Source organism: Varanus komodoensis, unplaced genomic scaffold (assembly GCF_004798865.1).
Source record: "Varanus komodoensis strain SLA01 unplaced genomic scaffold, ASM479886v1 scaffold24, whole genome shotgun sequence".
NCBI lineage: Eukaryota > Metazoa > Chordata > Lepidosauria > Squamata > Varanidae > Varanus > Varanus komodoensis.
In genome coordinates, this window is record NW_025335641.1 from 8,491,652 (window position 1) to 8,511,234 (window position 19,583).

The 19,583-nt window shown below is 42.2% G+C and overlaps 1 protein-coding gene across 2 annotated transcripts in view; it reads right to left on the reverse strand.

Moving 5' to 3' along the window:
• PALMD (palmdelphin) overlaps positions 1-19,583 on the reverse strand; it is a 72,671-nt gene that overhangs the window by 17,904 nt on the left and 35,184 nt on the right. The window contains exons 1-2 of one of the 2 annotated variants that reach the window (XM_044432620.1): positions 13,181-13,487; positions 5,509-5,589 (exon numbers count right to left, since the gene is read on the reverse strand). In XM_044432620.1, the coding sequence (XP_044288555.1) occupies positions 5,509-5,589; positions 13,181-13,225 (126 nt within the window). In that variant the 5' untranslated portion in view covers positions 13,226-13,487. Of the gene's footprint in view, positions 1-5,508; positions 5,590-13,180; positions 13,488-19,583 lie in introns of those variants that run through there. The other variant, XM_044432619.1, reaches the window with a different exon arrangement.

The window sequence follows — 19,583 nt, forward strand, 5'->3', positions numbered from 1 at the left end:
AACTCCTGGACTTGGTAGCATTGCACAATTTGAATTTTCATACCACATGTCAGTATCACAGCAGTGATGGTGCCTTTGATTATGCAGATACTTATTTTTCTTCCTGTTTTGCAAATGTAGCAAGCAGAATGTAGTCCTGCCTTGTTAGAAGTTGTATTTGTATTGCATTTCTTAGCTAATGACTTCTTACTTCCATGGCAGCTTGGGGTATATTATGCCAATGTGGCATAATGTGGGATGTGGTAAGATTTTCGTAAGGCCTTGAATAGGAGAATGCTGCATTTGCCTTGTGTTTGCATTGAGACTGAGGCCATGAGGCAAGCTTTTGTTATTTAGGTCCTGTGACTGTTTAGGGTATATTAAGCCCCTTGAGCTAACCAGAAGCAAAGAATTCCCACGATATTTCCTTGACATGCCACCATTCTGGAATCTGAGGTCAGTCTTGCTTGAGGGTTGACCTATGCTTTATATAATATTTTAATGACCATTTAAGAGATGAAAGAGCTAAGAGGTTACTTTTAAAGCTTTTTAACAGATTCTTCTACTATCATTCCAGGAACTATTTGTTAAAGAGGAAAAGCAAAATCTTTTTATGAGGAGATACTGAATAAGTTACATAGAAATATCAGAGGAGCTGTGAAATTTACTACAACTTCCCCCATGTATTTATAGTAAACTGTATAGCAGTGCTGATACTATAACCTCTCTATAATAATTGTTCATGATCCTGGACATGGTTGGTCCTCACAACAGCTCTATGAGAATTCTGATATGGGATAAAGAAAATCAGATCTCTTTCCAGGATATTTCAGATCTGGCACATTGTGGGTGACAAGATCTTGGTGAGTGGGGATAATCTCAATGCACAAACTGAATATTTTCCATAAACTCTGGTGGTGGTTTGGGGGTGGTGGGTCACTATTGCAGTTCATGCTAAATTTAGGTCTTTTCTGTGTCCCCTTTGATCTTCTGATTGAATCTATAGGAAAGTAAGGGTCACACTAAATGGTTTGTTAATTACATAGCATGCATCTCCTTCTTTACTCTTGATTTACTCCAAATACAGAGGGCTTAATCTGGATCACCATGCATAGGAAAGGGTAGTATAATTCTACCCCCCTGAAATCCCTCTTTGTGGCCGCATTAAACAAAAATAGGGGGAGAAAGTCACTGAGATAAATCAGTTCTGGCTCCAGATCCTGAAGGGCCCCTGGGAAGCACCTTTCTTCAATGGGCCTGCCTTCTCAATATGATCAAAACCAGCTTTATTACTCCTCATCCTCCTTCTCTTCATTTTTACCTCTTTCTTGTATGACAGGCAGAGCTTTTCTACCTGAAGCATTTATTCTGCACTTTTCATTCTCTACTCAAAGTTGTTTATAGGTCTTTTTGACAATGTTGTGACACTCCACTTTAGCGTCTGTGGTTGGGTTTGTTTTGTTTTTTTGAGCAGGAAAAATGTGGTACTATTGTAACAGTGAAAGAAAATGCTTTGGCACCTATATGTTTCTGTGATCCCACTATACCACATTGCCACCTAGAGGTTATGTAGTGGAAATGCAGGAAAGGAAACACCATTTAACGCTTTGAAACAGAAAGAAGCTACAGCAGGTTCACTTTTTCACGTAGAAAAGCTTGCAGAGGGACACAGCAAGCAATAGAATTTCGTCTGCCTCCTCTGCCTCACTATCACCACTGTTTTCTGGGCTGGAGCAAGATGCAATGGTTAGACTAGCAGGCTGTAATGGTTAAGAGAAAGACCAAGTCTAGAGGGCTTTTGTCTGAGGGCTCCTGCCAGAGTACTGGCCCCTGGCAAATACCTGTCTGTCTGCACCACTAGTGCTTGTGGGGGCTTTTTGTCTTTTTAACTGCTACATGGGAGGAGGAAATGTATTGACACTTTTTCTGGGCCTTCAGCATGCCAACTGTGACTGGGCATTGCCATATTTTGCTCTCCCCACACCTGTTGCAATCCCTGGGGGGCTTTGGCTGTCAGTCTGCTTTCCCAGATCATATCCCTGCATACAAACAGTATCCTCAGTTACAACAGAGAACGCATCCATCTTGAGAGGAGTGCTCAAAACACTGCACTTTGTAGATTATCTTCTTTTGGGCACCTGTCTTCTTTCCTGCCCTGGGCATCTTTGAAATGCCTCACAGCTTAGAAGTCCTTCATCATATGATTTTGGAGGGTCTATTTTAGGTATGGGATTAACAAGATACAGAAAGAAAACGTTCTGTCTTTCATGAATGCAGAACTGACAGCAAAGACAAAGGATGCCTGCTTTTTTGCAAATAGGACGGCATTTAAATATTTTATATATATTGCATAGCAACAGCAACTCCTGCTTCCTCTTTTCCTAATCTGGGAAAAGGTAGCCTAATCCTAGTACGAAGTGCCTGAGAAGCATAGATGGGGAAGAGAGAGCCCAGCAGGTAGTCTGAATATATTGTTCATGGTGTGCATCATATGTCCTTCTGTTTATGGACAACACAGACTGAAGAACATGCAGAAGAATGTGCTGAGACTGAGATTATGAGTTGCTTCCTTCTCCTTGCCCAAGTAGCAGACCAAAACATTCCATATATCCAGAATGCTACCTTTCCATTTCTAGTGTTGGCAGCACCCTGTCATTTCAAAGGATTTGCCATTAAAGATGCGACTCTACAGGAGCAAATTCATTTTCTTGAGCTTGGAGGCTAATCTTCACAGTGGCACACAGCAAGATGTGCCCATATGTCAGTGGGAGAGCCTAATCCACATCCTCGTTCCCAAGTGTGCAACAAGTAACCAAGAGAAGATCTGACCTTTCCTTCTTAAGCAGAACAGCTGTTCAAAAACCTCTGGCTCCTACCAATATATTATAAACTAATCCATCAGATTATAATTACATGTCTCTGATATATACCTGCCTGCTTTAATTTATATTTTCTCCAAGCAGTGCAACGGAATCCAAATCCCTGTATTTTTTATCATTGCATAATCATTGTGATCGGCAATAATGCTCCTAATACTAACTGTTGGGTTGGATAAAATAGGAAATCATGGCTTTGACAATAAGAATTCATTTTTGAGGGCTATGTTACAGATGTGTAATGCCTTCATTCTGTCTAATACATAGCACGGTTTGCATAATTAAAGGTGCAGTCCTGTGGGTTGTGTGTTCATTAGTTGAATGCCTCCAGAATTGGAAGCTTTGGTGGATCCAGTGCACTGCGGGGCTATTGCCAGCAGTGTATGTGGAAGGATGGAGGCAATTTTCACTCCACACTGCTGCATTTCTACTCCAGACAGGCCTTTCTGAAGTAGCATGCTAGCATGGCTGGGGCTGAGCTGGCCATAGGATTCCTTGTAAACTGTTCTCCTCTGTCTCCTTACCTCCCTATCTGCCTCCTTGAGACCTCTCTGAGGCCTGCAAGCTTGGAAAACAGCACAGTTCCTTCCCACTGCAGCTGTGAGAGGAGCGGATGGCGCTCCAGTATCGGAACCTCCTTTCCAAGTTTGTTGCACTGTTGATAGACTCAGAGGGGAAGCTCTGATAACTTCTATGGCATCTGGAACACTGTCCTGGGGCCAACGGATTACATTCTTTATTATATTAGCAATAATGAGATGTCTTCTAATTATATGTTGGAATTAATGGAGTAATTTTTAAGAGGAGGTGATGCAGTGAATTGTGATGGAGTGCTTATACCTTGGTTTAAGTAAAAATACAATAATCTGAATTCACTTATGTAGCACATCTTTGATGCGAATTACACTTTTGTAATTGGTCTTAGGATAATGGTCCTCATACGAGAAATCAGACTGAGAAGAGTGGAACTGTAATTCAGTGTATGGGTGGCACGTTAGCAGTAAGTGAGCACTCATTCAGAGGATGGGTGATTCAGAAATATTTCAGATAAGTGCTTCCACCCACTCTCTTGACAGGGGTACAATCTATGCCGAGATTCTTTTTTATGAGAGTGTATTGCTTGTTGCTATTTTCAACAAATGAGCATTGTGCGATTTTATTTTTGTTTGCTTTTTAATATGACAAGAAATGTCAAACTGTCCAGTCAAAGCCAAGCCCAAGACTATTTCTTCCTCTTCCCATTCATGACTGGCTGGCAATTTGATCCATCAGTAAATGAAATTCTGTACCAAGGAACTTGGCAGATTTGGCTTCAGTGCAAAATCTACAGATGCTTCTCTTGTGCATGGGAGATAGAGCCAAAACATCTCATTTAGAACCATTGACTTAATTGGCGAAAGATTTGCCAGATAAAATAAACTATGAGGTTTTAGCAGAACCCTTTCTCTGATGCTTTTTTGTTAAATCTGATTGTGGTGTATAAAGCAAAGCACCAATACTAAAGTGAACAAACCCCATTGGGAAAAATGCAATTCCTTTTAGTATGTAATTATTTCTGGCTGTGATCTCATTTTAAACTGTACATCATGACCAAACAACGCAAGCATATTATTTATGTGACTTCTGAAATGCCCAATGCTTATTAATAAAATCTGTCTCCAACTCGTAAAACTCAAAGTGCACCAATAAATCTAAGACAGAACTCAACCAGTAAGCATTAAAGAAATACTGAGATTTGTGAACAAAATAATATTTGTAACTTGCCCTGCATGGTTTATGTAGTGACTTGTATCCCCCAAACGATTGCTTTTCAATGAAGCCATGCCTTTAAGCTACTAGCCTTTAAAGCTATGAAAACCTTCATCTTGCTTCTTGAGGGTTTTGGAGCTCCCTGGCTTGCATTCTGTTGTACTCTTTACACAAATGTAGACCTATAATCTAGTCTTTGCAGATATTATAAAAATCTGCCTAATTAAAAGAAAGGCTGCAGATTTCAGCCTCCTGTCTTTTCCACTTTTATTTCCATAAACCCTTCTTTCTGGGGTATGCCTGGGGTAACAAAAGGCCCCCATGCCTCAGAATACTTTTGTGGTATAGTTTTATACCCCAAATAAAAGGAGCTGAAGAAGGTTAAGTACACTGCATCTTAGTCCCTTTTGAATGTAGAGAGTCTGAGCTAACATCTCCATGAAGCAGAATTAAAATGCACTGAGGGAAAGCACTTTTATGCAGGTTAAAATTTAGAAGGACCAACTATTGCTATGTGGAGTGACGGGCAATAGGCCAAGCATTGTTCTGCAAATTTTATTGTCATAACCTCAGAAAAGGTTAAATCTTAAATTACCAGTACTTGATGAAACCTGAAAGCATTCTTATAATGACTGAAACTTCCTGGGGAAAACATTTATCCAGAACAAATGGATTTCATATGCTGCAGTTGCTTTGCCTGAGGCACTTTTGTCTGGGGTAACAAGACGCCCCCAGATGCAACAAATGGCAAGTTTCACTTTAACACAGAAAGAAGGTTTTTAAGTCTATTCGATGATATTAACATTCATGCATTTGTCAGTCAAGTCTCAATACTCTTAATTTTGCATTTTGATGCAGTGAATTTCTGAAGGCTATTATCTGAGCATTCCTAAAATTATATTACCTTCAAGTGCTGATGCTTTAGTTTTTCTTCTTCTACTTTAAGGCGTTTCTGAGTGATTTCTTCTTGCAGTTTCCTCTTGTCCTGAAAATTGCAAAGATGAAAATGATTTTCCTCCTTTAAAAAGCAAACCATTTAAAAAAATCAAACTTGATTAAAAATATTTTGTTCCTTGATTATTAAAATCGGTAGGAATTTTGCCATTGAGATCAGTAGCTGCCAAAACTGACCTTAGAGCAAATTTCAGCTCTGTCTTGAAGCATAAGACAAAGTCAAGCATGATTGCTTATATAGCATGAAAGCCCTACCTATGATCTGGTTCAGGACACAATACTCTATGCTGTAGGGGAATAATACAAGCAACAGACCAGCATATGACTCTGGTAGCTATGGATTGTGTAGAGTCATGGGTTGGAATGATACCCCTGAGCAGCAATGCCAGTCAGCTGGCACCTTTAATTTTAGAGGAATTATGGCTTTGGAAGTGCGTTGTGTTCTGAGCGCCCCAGCAGTGCTGAGTGTTGGCATGCACACATTCACATCTAACAATGAATATCTATAGTCATAGGCTCTATCTAACATGCATTAGGCTATCAGGGTTGGCCAGGGTTGTTCAATGGAAAAGCCAATTTAGTAAATGTCAGATGTTTAGAGGTCCTAGTGGGTGCCTGAGGGTGGCAGCGACAGTGGGTGGCAAGCAGCAAGTGAGTGCCCACGGGCACCTGGGTGGTTGGCTGCGTAATAGATGCCAAGAGCCCCCTGCAGCGCCTGAGCCTCCGTTTGGCCACCCCTGGGCTTTATCTAACACGCATTATCCTATATCTCAGTGACAGTCGTGCCAAGCGGAAGGCTTTTGAATCACTCTCAGATGAAGCAATTATTTCATAATCACTCAAGGATTATGCGGTGTTGTCTCAGACCCCAGCAGGATTGTCTCAGCTGTTGGGGCCAAGCAGGCAAAAGCACTTCTGATTGCCACTGAGTGATTAGCTTAACCCTAAGGAGTGAGGCTTGGCATGGGCTAAGATGGTCTATTTAAATGGATCCCAACTATCATTGACCTAAATTCTTTGACCTCGTAGAGGGCAGGCAGAAGGCCTGAGGAAAGGAAGGACAGAAGAAGGAGGGGCCTGAGAATAGAAGGTGGTAAGACATACTTCTAAGGAAGAATAGTCCAAAAGAAGATTATATCCTGAATCAAACCAGAAAAAAGGGAGCGAAGAAGAGAGTTACACAAAGTTTGGGAAGTGAGATAAGGCTCAAGTTCATATAGTCATTTGAAAGAACCAATCCAGTTTTTAAGTGCTTCTAGGCAGGAAGTCCCTGATACCCACCAGTTGAAAGGCATGTAACAGCAGGAGATTGGATTCAATGGGCTTCATGGCCCCTTCCAGCTCTATCATTCTATGATCCTATTCTGTGTAGGCATGGGGCTGTTTGCATGTAATGACAATCCATTGACCAAAAAATTGATGAATATGTTAGCCCTTCAAAAACCAAGCAGTCTGGATTCTCACATTACACTGTACAACCTACAAAGGTGCTGATTATAGGTTGTGCAGTGAAACAAAAGATGCCAGCTCACATGAAAATCAGTGGGTTGTTACACGTCAACCACAGCATTCTGCATTTCCCCCCTGAAAAAACAGAGGAAGAAGTAATAGAAGTAGTTACAAGTGGAAGACACACTCATCTGGACCCAGTGTAAATGTATGTGAATGAAGCAGCTTGATCGTACAATGAAAGCCTTGGTTGCAGGCCTTTAGTTCCTGATAAGAACATGAGAATATCACTCATTAAATGAAAGCAGCTTATCTGATTTCAACCCAGTGTTGACATATCGGACTCATTATACGCAAGGGCTAGGCACACAGTGGACCTGCTTGTGGAGGCATTCTTTCCCTCACCTTTGGCCATGTAAACAGCTTGTCTCACTTGTAATAAGCAGTGGCTGAACTCATGCATGTGGTGCAATGTGAGTTATGCACAGAGTAATTCAGCCTGTGCATGTGACAAAGGAGCTGAGTGATCTGCTCACTATGAATAGTTCTCATGGCGTAAACATGAAAAGCAAAGTGGCTGCCATGAAGAGGGCAGGGCATATGCCTGGACTGTAGCTATGCAATGAGAAAATGCCATGCAACAAACTCCTAAACTCCTCAGAGAAGAAATTGAAGTCAGTGCTGGCTGCAGGATTTGGGAGGCTGCGGAGGAAAAAACATTCCATTTGTGCAGCTGTCCAGAGGAGAGGCCAGGGTGAACAGAAGCTCCTGCCACACCTGTTCTTTCTCCTCTCGCTGCTCATTTGGAAGCATTTGCCAGAAAAGAGGAATCACATCACCAAAAAAGCAAAAAGACGACACCAATCTGGATAATGCTTGAATATGCAAATGTGAAAACAGTACTTATAGATTAAAGAGAAACATAATGCATCTCACCACAGTGGAGAATACTGTGGAGGCAACCTCTGCTGCTCACGCTGCTCTGCAGGCGCTAAGTGTGGATGTACTCTACCTCTTTGTGGTTCTTTGACTTTAACCTAGAGATGGAGGGGACGGCCTTTCAAATAGGGGACAGCTTCAAATAGAAGACTGTCCTTTGTCAGCTCTCCAAACTAGACAAGGGATGCCTAAAAATGCACCCGTGGCCATCTTAGCACAGGTGAACAGGTAGCAAAAATGAGGAGCGGTGGCATGGCCAGGAGCCTCTATGAGTTCACGATGGCTCCCCTTGCCAGGATCTGTGCCTCAACAGGTAGCCAACAGTGCCGACTGACCACCAGGGCAGAACCAACATCTGCACAGGAATGTTCAGAGTGGTTCAAAATAACCATGAATCACGACTTGGAGAAGCCATCAACTCACAGTGGCTGGACTGACGGCTCGACAGGAGATGTGTGCAGGGCAGTTGGCCTGTCCTGGCTCAGACTCTGATGCTGAGATGATTCCTGCAACGGGCTCAGCTCCAGGAGCAGTCCACAGCCCTGGGTACCCATCTGTGCCTGCTACGGGAGAGACTAGTTTAAGGGCAGCCGTAGGGCCCGGTCAACCCACCTGTGGGAACAAGGAAGAGCAACAACTGCCTGAGGGGGGAGATTTAGAGATGGGGAGTCTATCAGATGGGGAGCTTCATCCTTCTGAGGAGGTGGGACCCAAACATCTGTCCTCACAGTTGTAGGGTGGCCCAATGGGGATCTCAGGAGGAGGAGCGAAGGCGGGTCCAGTCCCACAGCACTTCTCTCCCCAAGGTCGGGCCACCCTACAACTCACAAGCAATACTTTGGGTGAAGAAGGCCAGGGAGGGTTCAACATTTTGCTTCTTATATGCTCAGGGACTTGCATGTAAAATAAAGGTGATTGGCGAAGAAGTGCTGGTGAGACTGTTACTGCTGCGAGGGAGAACTCAGCTGGCTCCTTGGGTGAGCAGCGACTACAGCCCAGATTGTCTGAGTCCCAGTTCCATGCTCTTCACCACTACACCACACTGGCTTTAGGAAGCATTTCTAAAGTGAGTACGAAGATGAAGCTCTGTACTAGGGGTGGCCAGACTTGCTCAATGGAAGAGCCACATACAGTCAATGTCAGATGATCGAGACTCATAAGTAGGTTCCCTAGGGTGGCAGCAGTGGGTGGCAAGCGGCAAGCAGGTGCCTGGGGGCGGTAGGGGGTGCTGAGTGGCAAGTGGCAGCGGGTGGCCATCGGCACCTGCAGCAGTGAGCAGAGAGCTGCAAAACAAACTCAAAGAGTTGCATGTGGTTCCCAAGCCTTAGTTTGACCATCCCTGCTCTACACCATAAGAGAAGTGCTACATTTTAGTATTAGAAAAGATCATCATGTGTAAGGACATTTCACTGGAGACCAAGTCTATCTTCTGAAGTGCCTGATCCTGCCCTATCTTGGAGACTAAGCAGGATCAGCCTTGGTTAGAATCTGGATGGGTGACTTGTGTGTAGGATTGTATTAATATTGTAAACTGCTCACAGAGCTTCTGCTATGGGCAGTATATAAATGTTAATAATAATATTGTATTCCCAATCATTATGTATGGGGTGAAAGTTGAACAGTGAAGAAAACTGACAGGAAGAAAACTGATGTGTTTGAAACAAGGTGCTGGATAAAAGCTTTGCAAATACCGTGGACTTAAAGAAACATGTGGGTCCTGGAAGAAAAATGTAGTATATTTTTGGACCTGGAAAATAATTAAGCCTTTTTGGAGGAAGCCTTTTAAGGAGGAAAAGAGAGGTGGGATTTACAGGTTAATATCTTTGCTGGAACTGGGGGGCGGGGCAGGGGAGAGAAGCTGTCTATTTTTTCTTGGTTTAGGACATTGGAAAGAGAGAAAAAGTTAGCTGAGAACAGAAGTAGTAAACAAACTACAAAAAGGAAAGAAAATATCTTGACACCTCTGCACTTCAGAACTAAAGCAGTTTGAAACAGTGTCGATAATCATGTCTTACTGCAAGATTGCTGAGAATTGTAGTTTGGTGACTTTTCAGAGAAAGAACTGTTAACATATCAAAGCCTCGCCTCACCTCAAAGAACTACAATTCCCAGAGTTCCATGGGAAGAGGAAATGACTACTAAAATAGTTTAAGTACGTAAAGTAGGTTCCTCCTCTGAGAACAAATGTTAGGGTTGTTCGGTAGGGGAGCCTTGGAGTTATTTTGTTTGAGATATAAATCAGGTGATCGCTTCAGAGTCGGGAACAGAATAAATGCAAGATTTCATGGGTGTGCTTGATACTAATGACGTGGACATGCAAGTCATTATTTCTGTAGTATTTTTGCCAAGTGCAGCTGGGCACTGGATTCTTTTATTGCATTAGCTAGAAGTCAGGGCAGCAAATCCTAATATACTGACTCTAACTTCAGGAGTCCCGAAATAGGCTTCTTTCCCCACAGCCGCATTTAAAAAGCATATTTACTATCAGCACAGTGAGAAACAAAAAGAGGGAAGTTAATTGAGGTTAGATTGCTAGGAGGTAATTTCAGTTACAGGGAAGGTTAGCAAGCATTCAGGGTTCTTCTCGGTATCTTTGCAAGGCTTTGTAGAATCATCATTGCAAATAGCAATTTCTGACATGCATCTGTTAAGGCAGCTATAAACTACATTTGAGAAGAAAATAATGTAGCCTGTACTTACCTGTGTCTTCCTAATGTTTATATGCTCTGCAAGAGCTCTAGCCTCTGCTTCTCTGACTCATTGAACTAAACAGCTCATAGATTTGAGAAAAGAATGATTGCTGCAGGTGTTTTTCAGGGTTCTATTTTTAAAGTTTGTTTTCTGCAGCAGGCCAGGGTGGTTCAGTTAATACAGACTCCGCTACCAATTTCTGAACTTCGCATGATCATTTCTTCCTAAGATCACTGCAGAAAATAGCTTTGGCATACTTTAGTCATAAACCTCAGCAAAGTGGGTTCATAAGTAAACAGTGAACCCCCAAACAACTCACTTTTCCTAGCTGAGTGTGCTCACAGATAAAGCTATGAATGCAGATTTTCTGCTGCTGAACGTAGCTGTCTCCTACCTGTGATCCTATCATACTTTCTAGGGTGCCTGAAGTCTCCCTTCATCTCACCAGCTTAAATTTCAAATATTTATTTTATTAGGAATTCCCTCCCAGAACATTTCAATAAAGCCATATCTCTATTCTTGTCCTTAGTATGGTGTGGTTGTTAAGGTCTGGGAGCTCCAGGTTCTAGCTCCTACTCAGCCATGAGACTTTGCGCCAGACACTATCGGCCTAAGCTACCTCCCAGGGTTGTTGTGAGAAAATGGGCTTACGTAAGCTACTTTGGGTTCCTTAGAAGAGATAAAAAGGTGGGATATTAATTCAGTGTAATAAGACTCACTGTCTCTGCGTTTTCCCATTAACCAGGCCTAAATGAACGACTGAATAAATACACTCTTGTTTCTCTGTTTCTGCCTTCATTTCCTTGACCATCCTCTGTGCCATCCCATGACAAATTTTAGATTACAAACTTCATGGGGCAGGGACTTGTCTTCTATAAAGAGGGATGCATTGTTATAAAAAGAACAATTAAATTATATAGCTTTATGAGGAAGCATATGTGAAGAACAACAAAAGGAAACATGGGAGGATAAAAAGTCTGGAACCCCTCCTGGATAAAAACCAAATCTTGGAGCTCCCCAGATGCTTCCTTTACCCCAGGCTACCATTTGCATGTCTGAACTCACACAGCGAGAGTCTGGTAGTGACACTGTCAGTTCACCATTAAGAAGCCTTGCTGTTCAGGGAGGCAGGGACACCCCAAGACCTTTTGCTGCCTGAGACAAAGACAAGCTCTCTCACCACTGCTGCTCCGATAGCAGCTGGATCTTGCCTCAACACTGACGGTGGGACAGCAGCTTTCCAGACTACTGGAAAGGGCAGCACGTTCACTTAGTGGAGGCAGGGCAGGCCCTGTGGCACACACGGCACCATCCTGCAACACCAGCTTGCCACCCCTGGGCATCCGTTGCCTGAGACAAGAATTCCACCCAGTCTAAAGGCATGGCTGGTGCTGGATGGATGGAGAAAACAGGTTGAACCAAGGACTAGGGAAGGGACCGAAACCAATTCCTTCTTAATTGGTAAAGTTCTCTCCACTTTCTGCCTCTTGGCTGCATAACCCTGGAGTACATTGGGAACAGTGGAAATGTGCATGAAATAAATACACCAGCAAGAACTGGTCACCCTGCACCCCTTGCAAGATGTATCCAGGTTTAGAAAACTCCTCTTGGATCATAATGCCAATGGCCAATCATAGCTCTGTCTTCAAGAACGTCCAGGTTCCCCCTCCTCAAATGATGAGTCTACTGGCCCAAATTTGCTATAACATGAATCATTAAGGCAGCAGAGAGCTGAAGGTCTATGTTTTTTCTTATCTGCCCATATTTTTTCAATTAAGAAAAGCACATTTTCCAGGCAGCTTCTTGAGTCCTTTGTGTAGATAATTATTTTCCATTGCATTCCAATAGTATACTTATATCCTGCCAAGGCACCTTGCATGAGCCTCCTCCATTTATTCTCACAACAACCTGGTAAGGTAGATTAGGCTGAGAGGCAGTGACTGGCCCAGTGTGAGCTACACAACTAGGACCCAGATCTCCCCAGTCCCAACCAACACAGGATCCGGTACATCACAGTGACTCTCAGTGAATGCAGCCTCCCAATTACAGTGTGAACTGTTTTGAATGTCATCAACCACGCTTTAAAAAACAAACTTTGGTGTTGATGCGAACTATCGGCAGGTACACGTTTGACTAAGCAGAAAATTTACCACCCTGCTTGCTTCTCTTTGAGCTGTGAAATTATTTTGTTCAGCTCTTCCATAGCTTTCTGACTGAGTGTCCTTCAAATGCATGCATGCATGCCTTTGCAGCGCCCTGCTTCTAAAGCCAGCATCATGTATGCCTGATAAAAACATAGCATGACTCCTGGGTCTGCTGTATTCAGCGCCCTGAAGCTAACTGTCAAATCGTATGCGTGCTGCAAATGCAGTTCATACACTGAATGATGCTGAATCCCCAAACTTTGTGGTCTGTAAGCCATACCAAATCAGAAGGGAAACAAAGGATTTGAGTCAGTGCAGCGACATGGTCCTCCTGCCTAGATACCTCTAAGCTGCTTTGATGGTGGTTTTCTAATACATATAATTATGAGCAACACTTACTGTGATGGCCTGGAGTCTTTCCTTCAGCAGGTCAGCTTCTTCCATTCTAGAAATCGAACAGACACACAGGTTGTGAAGCTGCAAAGGGATACCACATAGACTCCAGCGAGGAGGAGGGTTACAAGGCGGATGCTTCTGAAAGGTTATGATCTAATTCCACAGAAGGCAGAGAATTCCCGACTTATGCAGAGCGTCTCCAAACAGATGAGCGAGTCTGCTTAGACAGGCACATGTAATGAGGGTGCGCTAGAGAGGCAGACGTCCAGAATCCTGGCATGGGTTGACTGACAAGTTTCAACGGCACAGCACAAGCCCTTTTCCTTCTGCAGCTGCCAATTCTTTGTTGTAATAATATGCACACTTTGCATGCCATACATTAACTATTAACTGCCCAAATATTTCTTCTCCTACTGACCCAGACAATGCAAATCTTAGCTGCCTGTATTATTTAATGTGCAATGATTGCTCTGCTGCTGTTAATTCTGCTTCTACATAGCAGGTGAAAGAAGGAACATTAATTGATTTAATACAGGCTCATCTTTTGATGTGTTATTGAGATACCTGAATAAGAATAATCACTATTTTAAATCCAGTATATTTATATGCCACTTTTTTGTAGGTAACCTGAAGTAAACAGCAGCTAGCTGTTCCTATAGCAGTTCACAAAAATCACAAGATAGCACATAAAAAGAGAATAAATGATGTGTTACAAAATATATAAATACAAAATCTAATATAAAAACAATTAATTATCAACAATTTCTATGGAATATTTCAAGGATTTAAAGGTTTATTTTAGCAATTATGCTTACAGAATCAATGTTAGATATTTTGTAGGAGAGGATGGGAGGTTGAAAATTAACTATTACTTAATAGTTGTTCTGCATGAGGCATGTATTGTGCTCATGATTGTTCATAGGTTCTCTGAATAATATCCTGGCTCTCCAGTTGCCCCCTTGTATTTAAAACAGCACTTTTTGTGCTTTTTCTGCAACAGTGAAACTGCTGTATTATTTCTGAAAGTCAAAGTTTCCCCCATTGGTATAGCTGCACTATCTCTCTGTACCACAGCGCCACCTAGAGGTGAAGTAGTGGAAAAAACAGGAAAGGAAGCACTATGTATTGTTTGAATCTCAATTCTGCAAGGAAGCTGAAAGTAGACAGAACAGATTAACACCATAATGTAGAAAGCTCTAACATCATTTAAGGTTATGCATTGCAGCTAAGAGGGAGAATGCATTGCAGGAACAAGTGTTCTGGCAGGGACTTGTGATGTGAGTCAGACAAGGATTCCTGGCACTTTAATATCTGGCTGTATCATGCTAGGCTGCAACATGCTAGCGCTTGTGGCTGCCATGCCATGACCCTTGCCACACCTCCAAATGAATTTTATTATTAGCGTTTTAATGGCTGTAAACTCAAATTACCTTTTCGAAGAATGCTAAAAGTAACCATAGTACGCCATCCGAAGCAGTTCCTCTTTTAAAACCTTTTTGCTGGGACTTCATGGGGCCCCCCATCTTCATGCTGTTGCCTGCAGTTATCACTCTGCCAGCCTTTCTAAATGCATTTTCCAATTTAGATAGTACAGGATTATGATTGTGTCATTTGGCAGTTTGGCAATTTGAAACTGGCCTAGCCGGACTGCGGAGTTGCAGCGGTTCTCTCTGGCTGCTATTCAGGTAATGCAGTATGCGAGGCAGGCCAGCATTGCTTGTACTGTCCTGGTGGAGCTGGGAGTAGTCGGGGTGCTTGGTCTGAGCCCACTTGGCTGATAGCCTTGATCCGATGCTTGGCTATCAGCTCACTAGTATACACCAGGCATGAATGCCGGTGGGCAGTCCAGAAGGCTGCATAGCTGTGCAGCGCCAGTAGAGCCAACCTGCCCCTTAGCTGCCGCCACATCTCCTTCCAGCGAGGACGTGGAAGGCCCCTTGCGTCTTGGCTGCTGTTCAACGGCCAGTGACAAATGGTGCTTCAGAATGGTTCTCTAGGCTGCAAGCCTAGCTCGACGATGAGCTGGGCGATGTTGAAATCTGGTGTAAACACATCATGGCTCTCCTGACTTCTGCCAAGTAGAGGCGAGGGGTGTTACACTTCCTTCAGCCTGGAGGCTAAATTCCAGTTTGCGAAAGCCTTTTTTGGTGGTTGGGGCTAAAGGTAAGAGTGAATGGGGCCAAAAATAGCAGCATATTTTAGCTTAAAGAGAGCCAGTGTAGCACAGTGGTTAGAGTGTTGGACTGGGACTCAGAGGAGGTCTGTTCTAGTCCCCAATCAGCCATGAAACTTACTGTGGGATTTTGGGCTTGGTTCTGTAGGAATAAAATGGAGAAGAACGGGGCTATGTAAGCTACTTTGCGTTCTTTGCAAGAGAAAAAATGGTACTGTAATGTAATTATAACAATAATACTTTTACTGCCAGGGGGTAAGACTTAGGACCTTTTAGAATGGGGGAAAAGACCTTCACAATAGCCTGGAAATCAGCAATGAAATGATTGGAAAAAGGGGTAGTGGTGGAGAAGGGGGTGTGGTTCCTTCCAGGGCTAGGTTTGGCCCTAGGATGGAAGTTCTGCAGCCATGATACAGATCATGACAATCTGATATGGGTACAATATGCAAGCTGTTGTCATTCGTAAGACACTGTGTAAAATTTGGTATAAACTGTGGGTATGAGAAATATAAACATATTTATGTTTATATTTATATACTAAACACATACAACATTAATTCAGAATTATTAACGAGTATTAAAATGCATAGAACATTAATTAGGGATTTTTCCATCATGGGTTTTTGTAATTTTAAGGTGAGACCAAACTTTGCTGTATTACAGTAAAGCTGAAAGCAGCTTTACACAACTGAGAAACTTCCTAAGTCCTTTAGCCTTCCCAGTTAAAAGGGCAACCATTCTAAAAATACATACAAAACTTGCAAAACAAGTAGAATGATGAAAAATAGTATCTGCTTGTTGGGGGAGAAAAACACCCCTGGCAGGTCTTGTAAAAGTGGAATCTGAGTAGCTTAAGACCTTAAGCTAGTTTGGGAATTGTTCCACACCTTCAATGTCAAGCAAATGAACCTTTGTATCTTTGCAAATATGTTTGGACACAGAAGCCAACCATATTCTCTTTTTATTTCATGAAATGTGCAATTCATCCAGAGGCAATGGTACTTTTAGAAAACAACAGTGCACTGGTTTTGTGTCTAACACGAATATTTTCCGCTTGCTGTATTACATGCCAGTAATGTGTAAAATTTATGATTATAATTTTTGGCCTTTTCCCTGTGGCTGTTAAAGGTACAGATTCACTACCCACAAGATATGGTAGCCTGAACAATGCAGGTTAAAGCACTGCTGTTTAGAAAGCCCAATATAATGTCCCTTTTGTATATACTTCCCTAGGGCCTCTTTTGAGGGCCTTCTCCAAATGCCCTGCCGAATAAGAACATCAGAAAAACCATGCTGGATCAGATGAAGGGTCCATCCAGTCCAGCATTCTGTTTGCAGAGAGATGAACCAGCTGCCCACAGGATCCCTCCAGCAGGATATGAATACAACAGCTCCTTCCTGCTCAAGTTCTCCAGCAAATGGTGGACATAGCTTTACTGCTTCTGATACTGGAGGGGGCACACAGCCCTCCAGGCTAGTAGCCACTGGCAGCCTTTTCCTCCAGGAATCTGTCTAAACTTCTTTGTATAAGTTTACACTTGCTTACACTGAACCGCATTTGCCATTTTGATGCCCATTCTCCCAGTTTGGAGGGATTCCTTTGGAGCTCCTCACAATTCCTTTTGGTTTTAACTACCCTAAATAGTTAGGTGGCATCAGCAAACTTGGCTAGTTCATTGCTCACTCCTAATTGCAACTCATTGGTTCTAATACATAAACCTGTGGGACCTCACTTTTACATCTCTCCTTTGGAAGATGTTCCCATTTATTCCCATTCTCTGATTTATATTCTTCAACCAGTTACTAATCCATAAGGAGACCCCCTCCCCTTTTTATTTCATGACTGCTAAGTTTGCTCAGGAGTCTTTGGTGAGGGACTTTGTCAAAGGCCTTTTGGAAGTCCAAGTAAACAACGTTTACTTTTGTTAATCACCCAGAAGGCCTCAGCTACTGAGCAGTATCAAAATAAAACAAATAAATAGAATGTCTTTATTTATATGCTGACACCCTCAAAGAACTCACATAGGACTCACCATTAAAGTAAATCTCAAATAGACGGGACTTGCCTTTATAGAAGTCATGTTGATTCTTTTTCAGTAGGGCTTGTCCATTCTATCGTTAGTAATGCTTTCAAGCAATTTACCCAGAACGTTAAGCTAACCAGCCTGTAATTTCCTGGATCTCTCCAGATTCCTTTTAAAAATTGATGTTATACTGGCCATTCTCCATTTCTTTGGTACAGAGGCTGATCTCTGGGACATGGTACATATTTTCTTAAGAAAGTCAGCAATTCCATATTTCAGCTAATTAAGAACACTGGGAGGAGTACCATCTGGATCTGGTGATTTATTAATTTGCAGTTTGTCAATAATGTCAAGAATTTCATCTCTTGCCCTCACTATTTGTTTTAATTCCTCACACTCCCTTCCTGAATGCCTAAGTTCAAGAACAGGGTTCTGTCCTGTACCCTTTGCTGTGACGACAAATGGAAGGAATTCATCCCGTTTCTTGGCAATCTCCTTCTCTGCTTTATTATTCCTTTAATTCCATCTTCATCCAATGATCTGACTACCATCTTAGTTGGCTTCTTTCTTTAGGATACATTTAATAATTATTTATCGCTGGTCCTTACGTTGTTAGCAATATGCTGCCCAAAACCTTTTCTGCATCTCTTATTATCTGCTTGTATCTCCCTTGAGCTTCTGATGGTTTTCCTCATTTGGGCAAGACATCAGTTTTCTGAAGGAAGCCTTCTGCTCTCTAATAGCTTCCTTGTGACCTCTTGGACTTGGTGCTCCCTTTCCTAACTTATGGTATATGAAGTGAGGCGGAATGGCTGCTATGGAGAGAAACTTACTTGGTTAAGGAATTTTCTCCCCAAAAACTCTTTTTTGTTCTTTTTATTCTTCCAGATTTTGAAAATTTTCCAGTTAAAAAAAAAACTTTGTATGTTTGAGAAGTTTATATTGGTGCTGTTCTCTGCTGTTGCTTTTAGTTCATCTTTACTGAGAGTGAGAAAGCAATCCTTTGGCTCTCAGACATCATCTGGTGGGTCAGAGAATACTTAGATTTCTTCATCTGAATTCAGAATCAGAGCTCACAAGCTTGACCTTGAAAAGGAGTTAAAGAGGGGTACCAAAGGGAGGAGGCTGTAGAGCCCAGACTGTGATGCTTCCTCCCTCCTCCCTTTGCCCCATTGGTTGGTCAAAAGTGGCTATCTAGCTAAAATGTGGCTTGGGGAGTTCTTCCTGCTCTGCACAGAATGCTCACAATGCTCTGCTTTGGGGGCTTGCAAGCATCATGGGCTCATCCCTAAGAGTGTGCCACAAATCAGTTTAAATGTTATGTTGTTTTATTATATTGATGTATAGTATTGTTTTAAATGGTTTTTTTCAATGGGCCAGGGAGCTATGACTTTTGAGTGGTAAAGAAATGCAGTATTTTCTAAGCTTTCAGAAGTTTGACGGCCTTTCTGAACTTTGAAAAGTAAAGCATAACTTTACTTATATCAATATAACATTGATATCATAGACTAGTAGAGCTGGAAGGGGCCATGAAGGCCTTTGAGTCCAACTCCCTGATGTTGCAGGACACCAACTTACACCTTCCCACTCAGATGGCTGTCCAGTTTCTTTTTGAATGTCTCTAGTGTGGGAGAGCCCACCATCTCTCTAGGCAGCTGGAATACGCCTAGTTATGTTTTTTTCAGTATGCGTTGTGCATGTAGTATTGTCATGAGGTATAAATATATTTTTCTGCTCTTCTGGATTTATGTATTAATATACACAAGAAGAAACAAATTCAATGAATATTAAGAAAGGTGAAATCACATAGATGAATCACTTCAAATACACAATAGACCAGTCTATTACATAGCTAAATTTGTTTGATTCTACACATTTCATTTTAAAGGTCTGATTACAAGAAGAAAACAACTTATAGCTTGTAGTATTTAGTTTTGGAACAATACTTGACTGGTATTTCCATTTTACAGAATAGTCTTTCACTAACATGGAATTCTTTACCCCAAACAGATTTGCTTACTAAGTTACAGCCCTTTGCAAAGCCACTCACAAAGAATTTCCTAATAATTGAGCACACTTGTCCTCCCTGTAACTAGATGCCAAAGCGTTTTGCCTATCCATCAGTATGGCCGTGCTGAACAGCTGGTATTTTATCTTCCAACAGAACTTTTTAAGTATTTGAAGACTCCTGCTTCATCCTCCCTCAGGC